Raw genomic sequence first — 21,358 nt, forward strand, 5'->3', positions numbered from 1 at the left:
AGTTTACGAAATGCCATCAGGTTGGACTCCTTCTGCAGAACATTCACTAAATAATCTATTGCTATGTCCTTGTGATGGCGTGTCTACTCAAACGATGTCTCATATTTTATTTTTATGTTGTTTTTATAAAATGGAAAGAAAAAAGAATTCTCCCAATGTTAACAGCGCTGAGTCTATTTTCTTACTCTTCAGGCCTTCCTTAATTCCCTGGAAACCCCTTTCATCTGTTTTATGACTGCAAATGTGTTATACTCAGTCATTCGGACTAGGAAAAGTTCATTAGAGAGGGGGGTTGTTTTATTTGATCATTTTCATTAGCCTGTCGTTAATTGCTTAATTACTGATAACGAATTGTTGTAAGGTTTTAAACATGTTAACTAGAATTCGACACAGGATTAGGAAGAGTTTGCATACGGTTGGCGTCATTTTAAATTGCTTGTCATAAAAATGCTTTTCAATCAATTTGCATTGTGACATTTCTTTGTACTTATATGCTTTCGCCAAATGCTAATAAAACTTATTTGATTAATTGAGTGCAAGGTAGGGCACTCTATTAGAGATTCCCTGTACTGTTTAGAGGTGCCTGGTGGTCTATAAATCAGAAAACATGCAAATGTCATAGTTTTGCTAAAATGTAATTCATATGGCATGCTTTCACAGTCCTAAATAAGGCCAGGGGACAGAATGCCCTTAATATAGGTTCTGTTTATGATTGTGATACCAAACTCTCTGCCACAGGGTCTATCGCATCTTTGAATGAGATATCAAAGAGGGGGAGTCCAAACAGGGTAACCATATGTAGATGGAGTGAGCCATGTTTCGGTGAGGAATAAGACGCTGAGCTTGTGATCCAGGATCTGATCGTGGATATCAGAAAAGTGTCAGGTTGGTGGCTGCAGATCATCAGGTGAGAACTGCTCAAAATGATGAGCACCACTGAAACTGGCCTAAATGCAAAGAAGAAATGTATACCATCTGCCTCATTGTGATGTAATACCAGTATGTCTTGGACTCAATACCACAATGGAAGGAGGTGTATGCGTCAAGATATGTACAGTGTGGTGTACCTTCATTCCCATGAAAGACCTGGACAAGGACACACTGTCAATCGCCTTCCAAACACTATACAACCTACAGTGGATCATGATTAAAAGAAAAAAAAGGTGCCCCAAACATAAAATGGTTTACAGGTTTGTATACCTGGCTACCAAAGTGGATCGCAGGTCTAAGCAAGGCCTCTTTACCAGTGGTTACAATCTTGCTTTTGCTGTGCAGCACCCTGCAACTAATATGGGCCTGCATGAACAAGGCTACCCTGAAAATAGGGAGAATAACCTGATTAGGACACACAATGCCAAGGGGAACACTCACACCACAAGCCAGAAACAGGAACCATCCATGCTCAAGACACAGCCACAAACAGCCAGGGTAGTAGATAACTCAATTAGGGAGGGGGAATGTTAGATTTGGATTAATTTATAGAAAGGGCCAGCTCTTAGGAGTCCAGAACACCAGCGAACAACTGTTGCCTGCACTACCTAAATCACCATAAAACACTTGTTACGGTTCCAGAGTGACCCTTTATCAGATCAACATAACACAGTTGTCCTCTGTTCATCCCTAGCACTTACCGTGATGGAAACATCAGACATGGAACAAGCCTCAAACACACCAGGAAGATTGCAACAGGAAAAATTACATGTTGCCTCAGCATCTAATACCTGAAGAAACAAGTCAGCTGCACACTGTTAGAAATAGGGGTATCTAGTTGGCAAGGGATTGCACCTTTTCCAAATAGGGACCCTTCTTCCTAGTCAGGATAAGGGAGTTACACTCCTAAAATAAAACCCCTTGGTAGCTTGACACGAGCAGTCAGGCTTATCTTAGAGGCAGTGTGTAACGTATTTGCTCATAACCAACAGTAATACAGTGTAAGCACTAAAAAAGGATACCACACCAGTTTAGAAAAATATCCAATCTATATTTATAAAAACGAAGGTCTGTCTGTCTGTTTGTCCTTTATGCATTACTACACCATTCATTCGATCGCCATGAAACTTTGAGAAGTAGTTGAGTACACTCCGCGAAGGTTTCTGGCATAAAAATTGTTTAAATTTCGCCCCTCAGGGCCCTCATAATCCTTCGAATACTGATGTACGCACCGGAAAGAAAAACAAAAAATCACGTATCCACAAGCACTCGAATAAATAAATAGAATTAAAACACCATTCATCCGATCGCCAGGAAACTTTGAGAAGTAGTTGAGTACACTCCCGCGAAGGTTTCTGGCATACATTTTTTTAAAATATCAGCCCCCCAGGACCCTCATAATCTTTCGAATACTGATGTAGGCACAAGACGGAAAAAGAAAAAATCATGTATCCACAAGCACTCGAATAAATAAATAGAATTAAAACAGCATTCATCCGATCGCCAGGAAACTTTGGGAAGTTGTTGAGTACACTCCCGCGAAGGTTTCTGGCGTACATTTTTTTAAAATATCGACCCCCCAGGGCCCTCATAATCTTTCGTAAAACTGATGTACGCACCAGACGGAAAAATAGAAAATCGAGTATCCACAAGCACTCGAATAAATAAATAGGATTAAAACGACACTTTGAAACGTTTTCCATATTAAAATGAATACATTTCAATAAAAATTACACAATGTAAATTGAATGTTATCATAACGAGTTTCCTTGAATTTCCTTTCTTCTGAGATTGCAGCAACGTGCGACGGGTAAGCTAGGTTTCAATAAAAATGACCCAATGTAAATTGAATGTTATCATAACGAGTTTCCTTGAATTTCCTTTCTTCTGAGATCGCAGCAACGTGCGACGGGCAAGCTAGTACTTTTATATATTTAAGACAATACCAAAAACGATAAAAATCCACAATACAGTAAAAATCTACAGTTATCAAAATACGCTTTAAAAATAGTTTCTTGATGTCAATAGCTTCATCCGGGGCTTTCACGGCGCTGTGAGCATACAAATCCAAACAGTTCTGGCTGACCGCGTCGTCGCGGGACAGCTACAGTGTCAGGAACACCTGCAAACAGTACCTTTTAGAAATGCAGGGCATCGTTGACCTCTCGTTGAGCTTCCGAAAAAACGGCGTCTGCAGGCGCTGGTTCCAGAGGTCGGTTTATGATTTGTCGGGCCCTTGAAGTCACACACATTGCAGGTAGATCTCCTCTCTGTTGGAGTCAGGAGCTGCAGTACGAAGTGCAGCGGTGCAGCGCGCGGTGCCCTCAGGTCGCGGGGCGAGCAGCGGCTCGGTGGCAGAGTCCGATGGGGTCGTAAGCCAAGGCTGCAGTGCACCATGTAACTTTACAAATGGTGCCCTTGAACCACGGTGCAAGCAGTGGCGTCAATCTTGGTGTGGAGCGGTGTGGTGCAGGATACCAAGGTGTTGAAGCGAGGCGGTGCGGAGCGCTGTGCCCACACGTCGCGGTGCAAGCAACATCTCGGTGGCGGCGTCAGCAGGCGTCTTCAGTGAGACCAGGGTCGCATTGCGGCATTGCGGTGGTGCCCTATGCGGTGCCAAGGCGTCATCGTGGAGCGAAGCGGGGCACAGTGCGGTGCCCATAGCTCGCGGTGCGAGCAGCGGCTCGGTGGCGACCTCAGCAGGCGTCGACGGTGAGACCAGGGTCGCAGTGCGGCTTTGCTGTGTTGCCCTCTGCAGTGCCTTCAGGACACGGAGTCGGCAGCGGCATCCTAGACGTCGTCAAGTTGTTTTTCTTCAGTTGCAGCACAAAACACACAGTCCCCAGTGTGGAGGGCAGAGGCTCTACCTCCAGCCCTTGGAGAGACTCACAAAGTAGATTGCAGAATGGTCAGTCCAGTCCTTTCACGCCCCAAGACAGAAGCAGCCACTGCAGGCCAACACAGCAAAGCACACAACAAAGTGGTAGTTCATCTTCACAGCTTCTCCGGCTCTTCTTCTTGGCAGTCTTCTTGATCCAAAAGAGTTCTAAAGTTCAGGGTTCTAGGCCCCAATATTCATATCCCAAAATCCTTTGATTTCTTAGGCAGAGAGTGTGCCCAGGCAGAACCAGTTCTGCATTTTCTGGTGTGATTTCCTGGCAGGAGGTTTAGAAGGTATTGTCAGAGGCAGACCAGGCCCTTGGAGGTGCATGGAAATCTCATCCCTCTTCCCTCATTGCAGCCCAGGTCTATTCAGCCCTTTCCTGACCCATCTAGACTATCTGGAACCAATCCTGCTCCCCCAGTCTTCTGTCATCTAAAACCCAGACAGGCAATCCACATTCCAGCATAGGCACACAGGAAGACTGAGCAAGAAAATACCCACTTTCTAAAAGTGGTATTTTCAAACAAAGAATGTAAAAATCACCTTCAGTAAAAGATACACTTTATATTCTGAGTTCAGGCATACTAAACTTTATTTTCCTACCTAATTCCCAGGGCCAGTTATGTTTATAAGATGTTATCTTATAAAGATGGCGGGTGGAGTTTAAAGCCCTTTGCCTAGTGCATAAAGCCCTCTACGGAGGAGGGGCGACAGACCTACAATCTTTATTTCCCCGTTACGTCCCACTGCGTTGCCCGAGATCCACTGACACTGCACTAGTACTTCTTCCGAGGATAAAAAGAGTAAGATGGGGAGGAAAACGTTTTTCATTCCAAGCAGCTAACTTAAGTAACTCCAGACTTGCCGCACGCTTTTTAGGAAAAGTATAAAAACTTGGCTCTTCACACAAATCTAATCTTTTTAGGCTGTCTTGGTTCCACATTATCCAGCGCCAAGACGCCTCAGCAATAGTGTGCTCAACAAATATCTTCAGTCAGTCAGTTATAAACAAACTTCCCATCTGTCCTATTGGGGGGGGGGGAGAACAGGTAGCCTTGCAAATGTGAAACATGAAATTGGCTGTAATTCACTATCAGGACACGCCACACATACCAGGGCATGTCCTACCTTTCACATACTCTGCACCCTGCTCACAGGGGTACCTTGGGCCTACCTTAGGGGTGCCTGACATGTAAGAAAAGGGAAGTTTAGGGACCAGCCAGTGTGTGCACTGGCCAAGTCGACATGGCAGTTACAAACTGCGCGCAGACTCTGCAATGGCAGGTCAATGGTACCTTTTCAGGGCTACTCAAATGGGTGGCACAGTCAGTGCTGCAAGGCCCATGAGTGGCATTTGTTTCACAGGCCCTGGCACACTCAGTGCACTTTACTAAGGACTGACAAGTAAATCAAATATCCAATCCATAACACACTTCACCACAGGAGCACTTGCACTTTACCACTGATCAGCAGTGCAAAAAGTGCACAAAAACGCTAAGCCAGCAAAAACAGAGTCAAAACTTGGAGGTCAGAAAGCAAAAACTCAGGGGAAACACGCCAAAAGATGCCAAGTCTAACACATGTCCCCTCCAGCTGAAAGTAGGGAGAACTAGGGAGAACTACCCACCCTCCTGGGAGTTCTCTTCACTGAGGCGGAAGAACCTGGACAGACCATCTGCATTGGTGTGTCCTGTGCCAAGAGGGTGTTCCACCATAAAGTATATTCCTTGTAGGGAGATGGACCACCTCAGCAGCTCACCCCTCATTTACATCAACCATCTGAGGGGCCAGTGGTCTCTCTGAACCTGGAAGTGAGTCCCAAAAAGGTATGGCCTCAGCGTCTCCAGCGCCCAGACCACAGCGAAAGCTTCCCTTTCTATGGCACTCCACCTCTGTTCTCTATGGAGTAGTTTCTAGCTAAGGAAGACTACAGGCTGGTCTAGGCACTCTTCATTAAGTTGTGAGAGGACCGCTCCCACTCCATGCTCTGGAGCGTCAGTCTGCACAACAAATTCCTTGGAGAAGTCGGATGGCTTGAGCACGGGTGCCGTGCACATGGCGGCCTTCAGGGCATCAAAAGCCTTCTAGGAGGACTCAGTCCAGATCACTTTCTTGGACTCTTCCTGGAAGTCAGCTCCGTTAAGGGGGCAACAATGGTGCCATACCTCTTAACAAACCTCCTGTAGTACCCGGAGAGTCCTAAGAACGCCCTCACCTCTGTCTGGGTCTTGGTGGGCTCCCAAGCCAGAATGGTGTCAATCTTGGGTTGTAGGGACGCAACCTGGCCGCTTCCTACCTGGTATATTGTTCTTGGCTCGACCTATCCGCGCCTTACAGGCTAAAAGAGCCCCCGCCCTTTTGCCATATTCATAGTGTTGCATTTTATGCGAAAGCCACTCGGCTTTTACTTTTAGATCCAATTTGCCTCTATATTCTTGACGGAGGCGGTCAAGGTCTTTATTGACTTGTACCAACCTACTAATAGATATCTAGGAACTACAGAGCCTCTCATTTTCCAACTTTCCTATCTCTTTTTCTATGTTTTGAAATTCCAGTGACTCTTCCTTATTTTTTTAGCAGATCGGACTATGAATCTGACCGCGTAGATTTGCTTTATAGGCGTCCCAGACAAAGTCTGGGGATGTTGAGCCAATATTAAGGGTGAAAATCAATTGTAGCAGCTTTAAGTGCCCTGATTATTTCGACATTAGAAAGCAATTGCCCTTTTCAGAGTCCATCTAGATCTAAGGCTTCGCCTACCCCCTTCATAGGAAAAAGAAATAGGAGCATGGTCAGAAAGAATACAAGGTAAAATAGAAATATCACCGACATTCTCTAAGCCCAACCTATCAGTTAAGATGTAGTCAATCCGCGAAGAAGGACCATATTTTTTACTAAAAAAAGTAAAACCAGTTTTATCTCCCATCTTAGCCCTCCAAAGGTCTGCTAGCCCGAGATCGTGAATTATGTTGAATAGAATGAAACTATAGTTAACTCGGTCACCCTTATTTCAGTCTGTGCTATAATCAATCTCCCAGATTGGTCCGAGGTGACTGATTTAATAGTGCCATTTGCCCGTATCTCATTATGATCGCAACCCCCTTATTATGTGTGACCTGCTCAGAGGAACAAAAAGACTCGATCCAACGATATTTACCAAAGATGGTCCTAGACTCCGAATGACTCAGGTGCATCTCTTGAAGGAGGCAAACCTGAGCAGAGGACTGTTCAAGATACTTCATAACCAGTCCATGCCTACGTGGAGATCTGAGCCCGTTAATATTCCAAGAGATACATTTAATTTTACTACTCATTGAGGCGGCCTATTTCTGCCGAATAACAGTGCAGCATTCAAACATTCTAAGAATGGCTTCGATTCTAAAACAGGTTTGAGATTGAGGATATTTTTATTGATTTTCTCCTGATGCAGCCCCACCCGTGCTCCTCCTCCCTCCTGCCACCCATCCCTGATCCTGTGACCCCCCCCTTGCTACCCTGGGAAACCCCCCTATTACTCCAGGTGAATGCCCTGTGGGCAATGTCTCCTAGAAGCTTTCAATAAAAGACAATTATACATATGATAAGCCAGACCCCTCTAAACAAACCAGCCAGGTTATTCTATGAGGATTGCTACCTTAGGACTCACCCACCCATCCCAACCTATACCCCACCGCCGCACTTAATTTTGTCAATCAGGGTATCAACCTCCTCAATCTGTCGCATGTTATACATGCGGTTATTCCACATAATCCGAAGCGATGCCGGGAACCTTAATTTTTTTTTTTTTTTTTTTAAATATCTTTTATTCAGTGCAAAGGATGAAAAAAATTACAAGCATATGTCATACAGAGTCTTGGTATATGAAGATTCAACAGTTAAAGAAGTTCATACATAGATCATGGAGCGGATCGCAAAGTGCATTGCAACAGTTCGCTGATAAAGTCAACGTTCAAACATTGCGTGATCATGCTATCTCTGTTAACGGATCTTGTTAAGCGAGCAAATTCAATAAAAGCGTAATGGGAAAAGGATATCGAACTTGGGATCATGCGGCGTGTGGTGTAACAGGTAGTGGAGATTGCGGCGGGGGGGGGGAGGCCGGGGAAAAAAGGGGGGGGGGGGGAAGGGGAGAGTACGGTGGTAGCGCGTCGGTCAGTTCGTGGCTGTTCCTGCAATTGCGGGAGCTATGTTGGCGATGCGGGAGGGTGGCAGCAGTCTTGGCGTGTCGGCCGGGCAGGGGAGGGGGGAAGAGGGGGGATCTAGGTGTCAGGTGTGTGGGCGTTATGTCCGTTGTCTGTGGCGTCTGGTGTGTGGTGGCCATCACTGTGTTCCCCGTCTGGGAGTGGCTGTCTCTCTGGAGTCCCTGGTGCCCGGGGGTCACTGTGGAAGGAGCGGACCATGTCGTCCCAGAGTGTCGCTATGGGGTATTTACGCAGTCCCGCCGTCTCCTCATTATGTAGAGATATACTCTCCGCTTTCGCCCAGTTATCTAGCGAAGCGCGCCAGTGTTCCATCGCTGGTGGTGCCGCCCTTTTCCAATGTTTTGTGATGAGTCTTTTGGCTGTGATGAGGCCAAGGTCCCAGAAGCGGGAAGGCACCCCGTTTAATTTGGTCCTATGGAAGAGGCCCAGCAGGCATGCCTCCCACGAGAATGGGATCGGCATCGCCGTGCAGCGCTTCAACGGCGTTAGTATCGATTGCCAGTACGCTAGAAGCCGGGGACATTGCCACAGCATGTGGAGGAGGTCTGCTCCCTCCGTGTCGCATCTTGGGCATTTGGCCTCCGTACCCGGGAAATATGAGTTAATCTTGTCCGGGGATAGATATGCGCGGTGTAGGACGTAAAATTGTATCTGTTTAAAGCGTGCATTACGGGGAATGTTGCGGGGGCCCGAGAGTATCACCGCCCACTCCTTGTCCGTCCATGCCCTCCCTCTGTCTACCGCCCATTTATCCCACAGAGGTTGTAATGTGGTTTGTGTGTGTGAGAGCAGCGCCTGTGTTAGCCAGTGCACTACATGCGTCCCGCTGCCCATCACGTGCATGCATTGAACTAACTGGTGTGTGGGCAGTTCGTTAGCAATGTTCCCCCATTTCTGCGTAAGTGTCCTTAGTATTGAGGCATGTTGCAGGAACTGTCCCGCAGGCAGTCCCGTGTCAGCAGTCAACGTCTCGAAGGAGAGCAGGGCGCCATCTGCGTACAGATCCGTCATTGTTTCTATGCCTGCGCGCGTCCACTGTTCCAATGCCGCCTCCGTCACGACTGACGTGGCCTTGGGGGTACCCAGGAGTGGCAACGCTGGTGCATATGGTATGGTGGTTTTAGTGAGACGTAAGCATCTGCCATAGCATTTCGTGGCCACAGCTACATGTAATTGCGTGTGATTCCTAGGGCTCGTCAGTGGGTGGAATAGGGTGTGTATCTGCAGCGGGGAGAGGATGTCTGTGGCCGTAGCCGTGTCCTCGAGGTTCCTGCCTGAAATCCAGGCCACCACCCATTGCACCTGTGCCGCCAGATAATAGAGCTCCAGGTTCGGGACCGCCATGCCGCCTTCAGTGACCGGGTTGTATAACTTCGTCAGTGCTACTCTTGGCCTGCCTGTGTTCCAGATCAGATCTCTGAGCATGCACTCCAGTTCTCTAAATATACGGACAGGGATGTATAGTGGGAGATTGGCAAAATAGTACAGGAGCCTGGGGAGTACTATCATTTTCGTTAAGGTCACCCTGCTTGGCACGTTGATGGGGAGGGTTTTCCAGAAGGCGATCTGTGTTCTAACAGACGTTATGGCCCGTGTCAGATTGCCGTCCAAAATGTCTAGGGGGGTCCTATATATATGTATGCCCAGGTACTTGAACGTGGTTTGATACCATGGTAATCGTTCATTATTGATGTGGAGTACAGGGTCCGGGGCGTCAGGAGTGAACGAGTATGCCCCCGATTTGGCCCAGTTGACTTTGAGGCCCGACATTAGTTTGAACGTGTGGAATATGTCCGACAGTTCCGGTGGCATATCATCCAGGTCTTTGATGTACAAAAGTAAATCGTCCGCATATAGTGACACGACATGTGTGTCGTCTGCTAGCGGAATGCCCCATCGTGCTCCGCTGGAGCGCAGCCGCTCGGCCAGGGGTTCGATCGCCAGGGAAAATAATAATGGGGAAAGCGGGCAACCCTGTCTGGTGCCTCTTCTGACATTGATGGGCTCGGAGATCAATTTCCCAGTGCGCACTCTCACCTCGGGTTTCCCATATAACAAGCCCACTAGTTCTATAAAGTCATCGCCCAGGTCAAATTTACGCAGCACTGCCGATAGATAGGGCCATTCGACAGAGTCGAACGCCTTCTCCAGGTCCAGCACTAGGCAACCCGATCTTGGCCACGTCTGGACTGCATACTCTTGCACTCGAAACAGCCTCCGAATATTTTGGGAGGTGCATCTTGTTGGGACAAACCCATTTTGGTCTTTGTGTACCAGGGCCGGTACTAGGGCCGCCAGTCTACGGGCCAATGTTGATGCCAGGATCTTGTAGTCCGTATTGAGCAGGGCTAATGGCCTATATGACCCAAGGAGTGTCTCTTCCCTGTTTGGTTTGAGAAGCAATACCAATAGTGCTTCATTCATGGACCTGGTACGGATGAGCTGTCCAGAGCAGCCGAATATGTTCTAAGCAGTTCAGGAATGAGGATGTCTGAGTATGCTTTATAATATTCTGCAGGCAGCCCGTCCGGGCCAGGGGCTTTCCCATTGGAGAGGGCAAATATGGCCTCACGTAGTTCTTCCGCTACCAACGGCGCTCCGAGATCATCTCGTTGGTTGTCAGTTGGGGCGGGAAGTGTGAGTTCCTCTAGGTATGCTTGGATGTCTGGTTGCGGATTGCTCATTTGCGACCGGTATAATGTCTTGTAATGTGTCACGAAGGCATCATGTATGCCCGTCTGGGTGTATACCACAGTGTCCGCGGTCGGGCTTATGGCCGTCACTGGGGCAGAACGGTCTTCTCGCCGTATCAGCCAGGCCAGTAATTTGCCTGGCTTATCGCCGTAGCGATGTGTACGTGCCGAGTGTGCAGCGAAGTTGACCAGTTTCAGTCTGCCTATTAGTCTGTCATGTTCCGTCCTTGCCTCAAGCAGCTCTGTGTTGTCCCCTCCCGTCGCCTCTTGTTCCTTTTGTAGCAAATCCCTTTCCAGCTGTTTCAGGTCTGCTTCCAGCTGACGGCGGGTATGTGCCTGGGTGCCGAGGCATAGCCCCCTTAGGACTACTTTGAACGCATCCCACTCTAGCTGGGGTGTGGAAGCAGTGTTATTGTTATCTTCGAAAGTGCTGTGCTGTTTGTGCCCCTATCGAGGTTCTGAATGTGCCGTCAAGTAAGAGGTCTGGTTGCAATCTCCAGGTGGGGATTGGCGGCCTCGGCTGTTCCCAGGCGAGTGTCATAAGGTGTGGGTTGTGGTCCGAATGTGTGCGGCCCATGTATTGCGTGTCTCTGATCGCCGGCAGTAGGTCTCTAGACACCATGTACCTGTCCAGACGTACATGCAGGTTGTGTGCCCCTGAGTGGAAGGAGTATGCCCTGGTGTCTGGGTTGTGGCTGCGCCATGCGTCTTGTAGGTCCCATTGCACGGACCAGTCTAGGAGGGCTCGCGCTGCGTGATGAGCTTGGGAGTTGGGTGGACGATGCCGGGAACCTTAATTGTACCTTAGCAACCAATGAATTCAAGATTGTCATTATTTTACCCAGCTCCCACTGTTTTGTTGCGGTAATGTGGGATACATCAGACCTGATCGAGAAAGAGAATTGGCTGGAAAAGGAATTACATTTGACCACGCCTGCTCTCAATGCGAGGGATAGGATTTTCTCCTTTAGGGAGTATGTTAAAAAGGTCACTAAGATTTTCCTTGGCTTTAAATTTGCAGGATTCCTCTTATTTGGATCTCGATGGACGCGCTGCATGTCCTGAGTCAGATCTAATTCCGGGGAGTCTTTAAGAATTATGTCTTTTAGAAGAGAAATCACAACATTTTTAATATCTCCTCCCTCCAGGTCTTAAGGAAAATTTTATATTTTTAAGTAATTTTTCCTAGCATGGTTCTCAAGGCGCTGTACATCGTCTTTCAGGTCTCTGTTTTGGAGAGCTAGTTTGTCCATTTCCACTGAAGAACTATGCAACGCTTCCTTTATTTTGGGAATTCCGAGTTCCAAAGCATTGGTTCTTTGTGACACTTCTTCCATTTTTTGAGATAACACCTCACATGAGGATTTTATTGCGTCTTGGTTGGTTTTAGGGATGGTAAATCTTCTCCCAATATCAGGGGTACTCATAGTACGGCCCGCGGGCCGCCGGCCCGGCAAGCCTTCCTTGGCGGCCCGCGGTCCTTACAAACATCCTACCGGTGTTTTTTTTTTTTTTTTTTTTTAAAAGAGTGTCAGCAAACACCGCCGGTTGGAGTCCGAGAAACTCTGCTCTCTGGGGGCTGGGCTATGTTCCAGTAATAGAGTGGAGATGCAGGGACGCTAAGAGGCGAAATACAACAAAGCCTCATTTGCCAGTTAATGGTCTTTTAAAGACCTGTGAAGTCTTCGGGTGCGGCTCTGTGTGTGCCGGGAAGCTGTCTGAGCCGGGCTGACACTCACTTGGGGTTAGCGGGAGGTGACGGGGGAATTTGCTGATGCCCTTCCGGCAAGAGTCTGGGCTGGCGTGGGTGCACACTGCACACTTACAAGTGCAGGAATGCCAAAAATGATTCCTCAAACCGTGACCCCGGCTGGGTAAATTAGCCTGCCACAAACAAGTCATGGAAATAGCTCACCCCACAGACCTAGCACGTGTACATGGGCATTCAAAATTGTACATTTTTATCATTTGAATAATGAGGCATACGAAACTCAAAGCACAACACATTTTAGGTGGTCACAATTCAGTTCATCACGAGAAGAATCAGGAATCTTGTGCAACTTCTCATGAGGCTGCTTTGTGTTACTGCTCTCTCATGGGAGGGCCTCAACCTAGAAATTAATGTTGCTGAACACTTGGTAATATCACTCACAGCCCTGCTAAATATTTTCGATTAGTGCACAACGTTTCAATTTGTGAGATATGCTAATCATACGTGCAAAGTATCTTTTTTTTTTATAATGAACCAAATTACGATTTTGACAGCATCGTTTTCACATGCATATGCCCACAGCGTACATAGATACTGAAGGGGAATCATAAATATCCCTGTACATTTATGGTTCACAACCAAGCATACCTCTCCCCAGGACTGTTGCTGCTTCCCGTGGTACCCATAGTGCGGCCGGCAGGCCTTCCTTGGCGGCCCACTGACTTTGCAGTTAATATACCCATGGCCCTCCAGAAACCAGACAGAGAGACAGAGAGACAGAGAGACAGAGAGACAGAGAGATAGGAGAGAGAGGAGAGAGGATAGAGCGAAAGAGAGAGAGAAACAGAGTGATAAAGAGAGAGAAGAGAGAGCAGAGAGAGAGTGGAGAGAGAGAGGAAAGAGAGAGAGTGGAGAGAGAGAGTGGAGAGAGAGTGGGGAGGAGAGAGAGATGAAGAGAGAGAGAGAGTGGGAAAAGAGATACAGTGGGGAGAGAGTGGAGAGAGAGAGAGGGGAGAGAGAGTGGGGAGGAGAGAGAGATGAAGAGAGAGAGAGAGAGAGAGTGGGAAAAGAGATACAGTGGGGAGAGAGTGGAGAGAGAGATTAGAGAGAAAGAGTGGAGAGAGAGAGTGGGGAGGAGAGAGAGAGATGAAGAGAGTGAGAGTGGAAAAAGATACAGTGGGGAGAGAGTGGAGAGACAGAGTAGGGAGAGACAGAGTGGGGGGAGACAGAGTGGGGGGAGACAGAGTGGGGGGAGACAGAGTGGGGGGAGACAGAGTGGGGGGGGAGACAGAGTGGGGGGGGAGACAGAGTGGGGGGGGAGACAGAGTGGGGGGGAGACAGAGTGGGGGGGGAGACAGAGTGGGGGGGGAGACAGAGTGGGGGGGGAGACAGAGTGGGGGGGGAGACAGAGTGGGGGGGGGGACAGAGTGGGGGGGGAGACAGAGTGGGGGGGGAGACAGAGTGGGGGGGGAGACAGAGTGGGGGGGGAGACAGAGTGGGGGGGAGACAGAGTGGGGGGGAGACAGAGTGGGGGGGAGACAGAGTGGGGGGGAGACAGAGTGGGGGGGAGACAGAGTGGGGGGGAGACAGAGTGGGGGGGAGACAGAGTGGGGGGAGTAGAGAGAGTGAATGGAGAGAGAGGGAGAGAGAGGAGAGAGAGCGAGGAGAGGAGAGAGAGAGCTGAAGAGAGAAAGAGTGGAGAGACTGGAGAGAAGGAAGAGTGGAGGGATAGTGTGGAGAGAGAAAAAGGAGAGAGCGAGAGTAGAGAGAGTGGAGAGAGAGAGAGAGAGAGAGAGTGGAGAGAGAGATAGAGAGAGTGGAGAGAGAGACTGACAAAGAGAGAGATGACGGACTGAGAGAGACTGACTGACTGAGAGACTGACTGACTGAGAGACTGACTGACTGAGAGACTGACTGACTGAGAGACTGACTGACTGGCAGAGAGAGACTGACTGGCAGAGAGAGACTGACTGGCAGAGAGAGACTGACTGGCAGAGAGAGACTGACTGGCAGAGAGAGACTGACTGGCAGAGAGAGACTGACTGGCAGAGAGAGACTGACTGGCAGAGAGAGAGTGGCTGGCAGAGAGAGACTGACTGGCAGAGAGAGACTGACTGGCAGAGAGAGACTGACTGGCAGAGAGTGGCTGACAGAGAGAGAGAGTGGCTGACAGAGAGAGAGAGTGGCTGACAGAGAGAGAGAGTGGCTGACAGAGAGAGAGAGTGGCTGACAGAGAGAGAGAGTGGCTGACAGAGAGAGAGAGTGGCTGACAGAGAGAGAGAGTGGCTGACAGAGAGAGAGAGAGAGAGTGGCTGACAGAGAGAGAGAGAGAGAGTGGCTGACAGAGAGAGAGAGAGAGAGTGGCTGACAGAGAGAGAGAGAGAGAGTGGCTGACAGAGAGAGAGAGAGAGAGTGGCTGACAGAGAGAGAGAGTGGCTGACAGAGAGAGAGAGAGAGTGGCTGACAGAGAGAGAGAGAGAGTGGCTGACAGAGAGAGAGAGAGAGTGGCTGACAGAGAGAGAGAGAGAGTGGCTGACAGAGAGAGAGAGAGTGGCTGACAGAGAGAGAGAGAGTGGCTGACAGAGAGAGAGAGAGTGGCTGACAGAGAGAGAGAGAGTGGCTGACAGAGAGAGAGAGAGTGGCTGACAGAGAGAGAGAGTGGCTGACAGAGAGAGAGAGTGGCTGACAGAGAGAGAGAGTGGCTGACAGAGAGAGAGAGTGGCTGACAGAGAGAGAGAGTGGCTGACAGAGAGAGAGAGTGGCTGACAGAGAGAGAGAGTGGCTGACAGAGAGAGAGAGTGGCTGACAGAGAGAGAGAGAGTGGCTGACAGAGAGAGAGAGAGTGGCTGACAGAGAGAGAGAGTGGCTGACAGAGAGAGAGAGAGTGGCTGACAGAGAGAGAGAGAGTGGCTGACAGAGAGAGAGAGAGTGGCTGACAGAGAGAGAGAGTGGCTGACAGAGAGTGGCTGACAGAGAGAGAGAGAGTGGCTGACAGAGAGAGAGAGAGTGGCTGACAGAGAGAGAGAGAGTGGCTGACAGAGAGAGAGAGAGTGGCTGACAGAGAGAGAGAGAGTGGCTGACAGAGAGAGAGAGAGTGGCTGACAGAGAGAGAGAGAGTGGCTGACAGAGAGAGAGAGAGTGGCTGACAGAGAGAGAGAGAGTGGCTGACAGAGAGAGAGAGAGTGGCTGACAGAGAGAGAGAGTGGCTGACAGAGAGAGAGAGTGGCTGACAGAGAGAGAGAGTGGCTGACAGAGAGAGAGAGTGGCTGACAGAGAGAGAGAGTGGCTGACAGAGAGAGAGAGTGGCTGACAGAGAGAGAGAGTGGCTGACAGAGAGAGAGAGTGGCTGACAGAGAGAGAGAGTGGCTGACAGAGAGAGAGAGAGTGGCTGACAGAGAGAGAGAGAGTGGCTGACAGAGAGAGAGAGAGTGGCTGACAGAGAGAGAGAGAGTGGCTGACAGAGAGAGAGAGAGTGGCTGACAGAGAGAGAGAGAGTGGCTGACAGAGAGAGAGAGAGTGGCTGACAGAGAGAGAGAGTGGCTGACAGAGAGAGAGAGTGGCTGACAGAGAGAGAGAGTGGCTGACAGAGAGAGAGAGTGGCTGACAGAGAGAGAGAGTGGCTGACAGAGAGAGAGAGTGGCTGACAGAGAGAGAGAGTGGCTGACAGAGAGAGAGAGTGGCTGACAGAGAGAGAGAGTGGCTGACAGAGAGAGAGAGAGTGGCTGACAGAGAGAGAGAGTGGCTGACAGAGAGAGAGAGAGTGGCTGACAGAGAGAGAGAGAGTGGCTGACAGAGAGAGAGAGAGTGGCTGACAGAGAGAGAGAGAGTGGCTGACAGAGAGAGAGAGAGAGAGTGGCTGACAGAGAGAGAGAGAGAGAGTGGCTGACAGAGAGAGAGAGAGTGGCTGACAGAGAGAGAGAGTGGCTGACAGAGAGAGAGAGTGGCTGACAGAGAGAGAGAGGCTGACAGAGAGAGAGAGGCTGACAGAGAGAGAGAGACTGACAGAGAGAGAGAGACTGACAGAGAGAGAGAGAGAGACTGACAGAGAGAGAGAGGCTGACAGAGAGAGAGAGAGTGGCTGACAGAGAGAGAGAGAGAGAGTGGCTGACAGAGAGAGAGAGAGAGAGTGGCTGACAGAGAGAGAGAGAGTGGCTGACAGAGAGAGAGAGTGGCTGACAGAGAGAGAGAGTGGCTGACAGAGAGAGAGTGGCTGACAGAGAGAGAGAGTGGCTGACAGAGAGAGAGAGTGGCTGACAGAGAGAGAGAGTGGCTGACAGAGAGAGAGAGTGGCTGACAGAGAGAGAGAGTGGCTGACAGAGAGAGAGAGTGGCTGACAGAGAGAGAGAGTGGCTGACAGAGAGAGAGAGTGGCTGACAGAGAGAGAGAGTGGCTGACAGAGAGAGAGTGGCTGACAGAGAGAGAGTGGCTGACAGAGAGAGACTGGCTGACAGAGAGAGACTGGCTGACAGAGAGAGACTGGCTGACAGAGAGAGACTGGCTGACAGAGAGAGAGTGGCTGACAGAGAGAGAGACTGACTGACTGACACAGAGAGACTGGCTGACACAGAGAGACTGACTGACAGAGAGAGACTGACTGACAGAGAGAGAGACTGACTAAGAGAGAGAGACTGACTAAGAGAGAGAGACTGACTAAGAGAGAGAGACTGACTAATAGACAGAGAGACTGACTAATAGACAGAGAGACTGACTAATAGACAGAGAGACTGACTGATAGACAGAGAGACTGACTGACGGAGAGAGACTGACTGACAGAGAGAGACTGACTGACAGAGAGAGAGACTGTCTGACAGAGAGAGAGACTGTCTGACAGAGAGAGAGACTGACTGACTGACACAGAGAGACTGACTGACAGAGAGAGACTGACTGACAGAGAGAGACTGACTGACAGAGAGAGGCTGACTGACAGAGAGAGGCTGACTGACAGAGAGAGGCTGACTGACAGAGAGAGGCTGACTGACAGAGAGAGGCTGACTGACAGAGAGAGGCTGACTGACAGAGAGAGGCTGACTGACAGAGAGAGGCTGACTGACAGAGAGAGGCTGACTGACAGAGAGAGGCTGACTGACAGAGAGAGAGAGGCTGACAGAGAGAGAGAGGCTGACAGAGAGAGAGAGGCTGACAGAGAGAGAGAGACTGACAGAGAGAGAGAGACTGACAGAGAGAGAGAGAGAGACTGACAGAGAGAGAGAGGCTGACAGAGAGAGAGAGACTGACAGAGAGAGAGAGACTGACAGAGAGAGAGACTGACAGAGAGAGAGACTGACAGAGAGAGAGAGAGAGACTGACTGACAGAGAGGGAGACTGACTGACAGAGGGAGAGACTGACAGAGAGGGAGACTGGCTGACAGAGAGGGAGAGACTGACAGAGAGGGAGAGACTGACTGACAGAGGGAGAGACTGGCAGAGAGGGAGAGACTGACAGAGAGAGAGAGACTGACAGAGAGAGAGACTGACAGAGAGAGAGAGACTGACGGACTAGGAGAGAGACTGACGGACTAGGAGAGAGACTGACGGACTAGGAGAGAGAGAATGACTGACAGAGAGAGATACTGATTGAGAGAGACTGACTTGGAAAGACTCAGAGACTGACATAGAGAGTGTCTGATAGAGAGTAACTGACAGAGAGAAACTGACAGAGAGAGAGACTGACAAACAGACTAGCTGACTGACTTAGAGAGGCTGACTAAGAGAGAGACTGACTGACAGAGAGACTGATTGTCTGACAAAGAGACTGAATGACTGAGGGAGAGAGACTGACAGAGAGAGAGAGAGAGAGAGACAGACGGACTGAGAAACTGACTGACTAAGCGTGAGACTGACAGAGAGAGAGACTGACAGAGAGAGAGAGACTGACAGAGAGAGAGAGACTGACAGAGACTGACTGATAGAGAGAAACTGACAGAGACTAGCTGACTGACTTAGCGAGACTGACTAACAGAGAGAGAGAGACTGACTGACAGAGACTGACTGAGAGACTGACTGACTAAGAGTGAGACTGACTGACTGACATAGAGTCTTACTGACTGAGAGAGAGAGAGAGAGAGAGAGAGAGAGAGAGAGAGAGAGAGAGAGAGAGAGAGAGAGAGAGAGAGAGAGAGAGACTGAGAGAGAGGAGGGCTCCGACAGATTGGAGGGGGGAGAGAGGGCAAGAGAGAAGAGAGGAGAGAGAGAGACTGACTGACTGACTGACTGGGAGAGACAGAGAGAGAGGGACTGGCCTAAGCAGTCATGGAGTTTGCTTCTGGAATACAAAGTAAACCCTTGGGAGTCCTCTTGACTTTCTGCAGTTTTTGGTCCTTGCCTCACCGCCATTGCGTTTGCAAGACATTGCAGGCTATTGCGGGGTTAAGGATGGGCCAAAAGTAACCCTGTGGTGGAATTGGGGTAATGTATGTATGAAGCTATGCAATGCCTGTTAAGATAGCATTGTCTAATTTTTTAAACAGGGTTGATTTTTTTTATTGTAGTCCCGCCCCCTCACTGACCCCCCCCCCCCCCACCCCCCCCCACTGACCCCACCCTTACCAGTGCGGCCCTCGGCCACAAACTACACTGTCATTTTGGCCCCCGACAGAAAGTTTGCGAGTACCCATGCCCTATATCCTCCCTTAGTGCCATCAAAATGTCCGCTAATGATGCAGCCCCCACAATGTTAGAGGATTCCTTTTTATGTTGTTCTGATATGTCTGGAGGACCAGGTAAATCAGAGTCTGAAAATGGTAGCGTCGCCGCCACGTCGACCATCGCCATAGCTTGAGAAGGACCCGGTCCATTATCTTGGTTTCCTTGATTTACTAGGGCCGAATATCTGTTAGATATATCAGGAGGGATGGATAGCCACCTGTTGTTCAGTCAATGAACACGTTTCATTCATTACCCCAGAAGGAAACAACAGCATAGTAGAGGACAAAATGGTTTCTTGAGGCGGGGGAGGGTTCTGCAGGTGGACTGTCTGTGTGTTCAGAGATAACATACTGACTATTTTATTTAGACCCTTATCTGAAGGAGTAGAAAGAACTTTGTAAAACGTCTTCAGAGGGGTTTACTCTGACTTTAGACGATAGGACTTTCTTAGCCCTGCCCTTCCCTCTTCCGCCACCTGGAGAGATATTCTCCGTGGTAGCTTCCCTATTGCCCAGCCTAGCAGTGGCCCTTACCTCTGCAACTGGAGGTGAGACACGAGTATGAATGATGGAATTGATACCAGTATCAAATTTCGCGGTCCTATTACGCAAAGTATACCCACACACACTTGGTTTTGAGCTCTGTTGAACACTGGCACTGCAGGGGGCACTACGCAGGAGACTGTTCTCCCTATTCTCCATACAACTTCGAAGACCCACCTGCTGAGTAGTCCGGGCAACCTTTTCTGAACTCTCTTGAGCAGCGCGGATCCCGCAGGCCTCGCCACACGACTCCAGGACAGGCACTGAGAGGCCCGACAAGCTCCCCCTCTGAATTGCCACCAAAGTCTTACCTCTATTTGGGGCCAAGTCTGAGAGAAAACGGTCTCCTGGCTCACCTCGGGTCCTAGATGTGCTCCATCCAGTCAGCCCACTGCCTGCGGCCCTAGCGTGCTCGCCTGTGCTGACTCTGCCACTATGAGCCCGGAACTGTAGGAAGAGGATCCGGCGCCGCCTCCACTCCCACGCAGCACCGGCAATCCGCAACGGTGAGAGGTCCGGCGGCCCTAGGCCTCAAACACCATTCGCACCAAAAGGCTGCCTTCAAGGACAAGGATGCCACACAGAGGGAGAGGAGAAAAAAAAGAAAAAAAAGAAAGTAGCAAAACGTAAGTGTTCCCGTGGTTAGCCTCCGCGAGGCGCTCAAAAAATGAAAGGGTGAAGTTCGCGGTCAATGCTCTAAGACGCTTGCTGCATTACATAGAGGAGTCCAGTAGTACATGCGCGTCTGAGGAGCTCGTCCGCTACCGTTTAGCTTCCGGCCGCCATGTTTCCCCTCTAGACCCCTTCCTCACTACTGTTCAGTCAACATGTAAATCTTGTCATGGGTACACCAGTGACTAACACCTGGGGTCAGGAAGAACAGTGGGGCAAACTGTCCTAACAACTGGTGACAGTTGCTTTGCTGCTCTATGGTCAGTGTAGGGGAGAGGATCACACCTTCCACTGACCCATCGCCTTCCTTGGTAGATAGGAGGTCAGGGAGAGTCTCACTCTCCTCTTCCACCCAATCATATGTCGCCAAGAGCATGCTCACTTCAGACCTCTCGAAGTAGTGTTTGAGGCGGTTTACGTGGAGGACCCTCAAAGGGTTCCTTGGAGCCCACAAATCCACCAGGTAGGTGATATCACTTTTGCGCTCCACCACCTCAAACAGCCCAGTTCACTTGTCTTGTAAGGCACAAGGTTCCACTGGGGCCCTGAGCCACACTTTTTGTCCAGGATGAAATTCAATCAGAGTGGCATTCTGGTCATAACACTTCTACATTTCTTCCTGGCTTGCTTCTAGGTTCGCCTGAGTGAGTGAGTTTTCTGAAGCAGGCAGTTTGGTTTCTGCCTCCCAGCCTTTCTTCACCAAACTCAGATGTCCTCTCACAGTGTGACCATACAGAAGCTCAAAAGGGCTGAACCCAAGAGACTTCTGTGGTACCTCCCTGTATGCAAAGAGAAGGCACGGCAAGAAGACGTCCCACTTACGCCTCATGGATTCTGCTAGACCCTTAAAAGTGCCCTTCAAGGTCTGGTTGAATCTCTCCACCAGACCGTTACCTTGTGGGTGGTAAGGGGTAGTGAACATGTAGGTTACACCACACTCCTTCCACAGGGATGTCATATACTTGGATTTGAAGTTGGTCCCTTTGTCAGAAACCACCTCTCTGGGGAACCCCACTTGGGAAAAGATCTCCATTAACGCCTGGCCCACCACTGGTGCCGTCCTTGTCCTGAGAGGGATT

The 21,358-nt window shown here is 49.6% G+C and overlaps 1 protein-coding gene across 1 annotated transcript in view; it reads right to left on the minus strand.

Moving 5' to 3' along the window:
• The window catches only part of LOC144758779 (uncharacterized), a 210,165-nt gene that overhangs the window by 22,314 nt on the left and 166,493 nt on the right, over positions 1–21,358 (minus strand). Inside the window, 1 exon segment of the mRNA XM_078646449.1 lies at positions 3,053–3,065. Coding sequence (XP_078502575.1) covers positions 3,053–3,065 — 13 coding nt within the window.

This window comes from Lissotriton helveticus, chromosome 1_1, assembly GCF_964261635.1.
Source record: "Lissotriton helveticus chromosome 1_1, aLisHel1.1, whole genome shotgun sequence".
NCBI classification, from domain to species: Eukaryota; Metazoa; Chordata; class Amphibia; order Caudata; family Salamandridae; genus Lissotriton; species Lissotriton helveticus.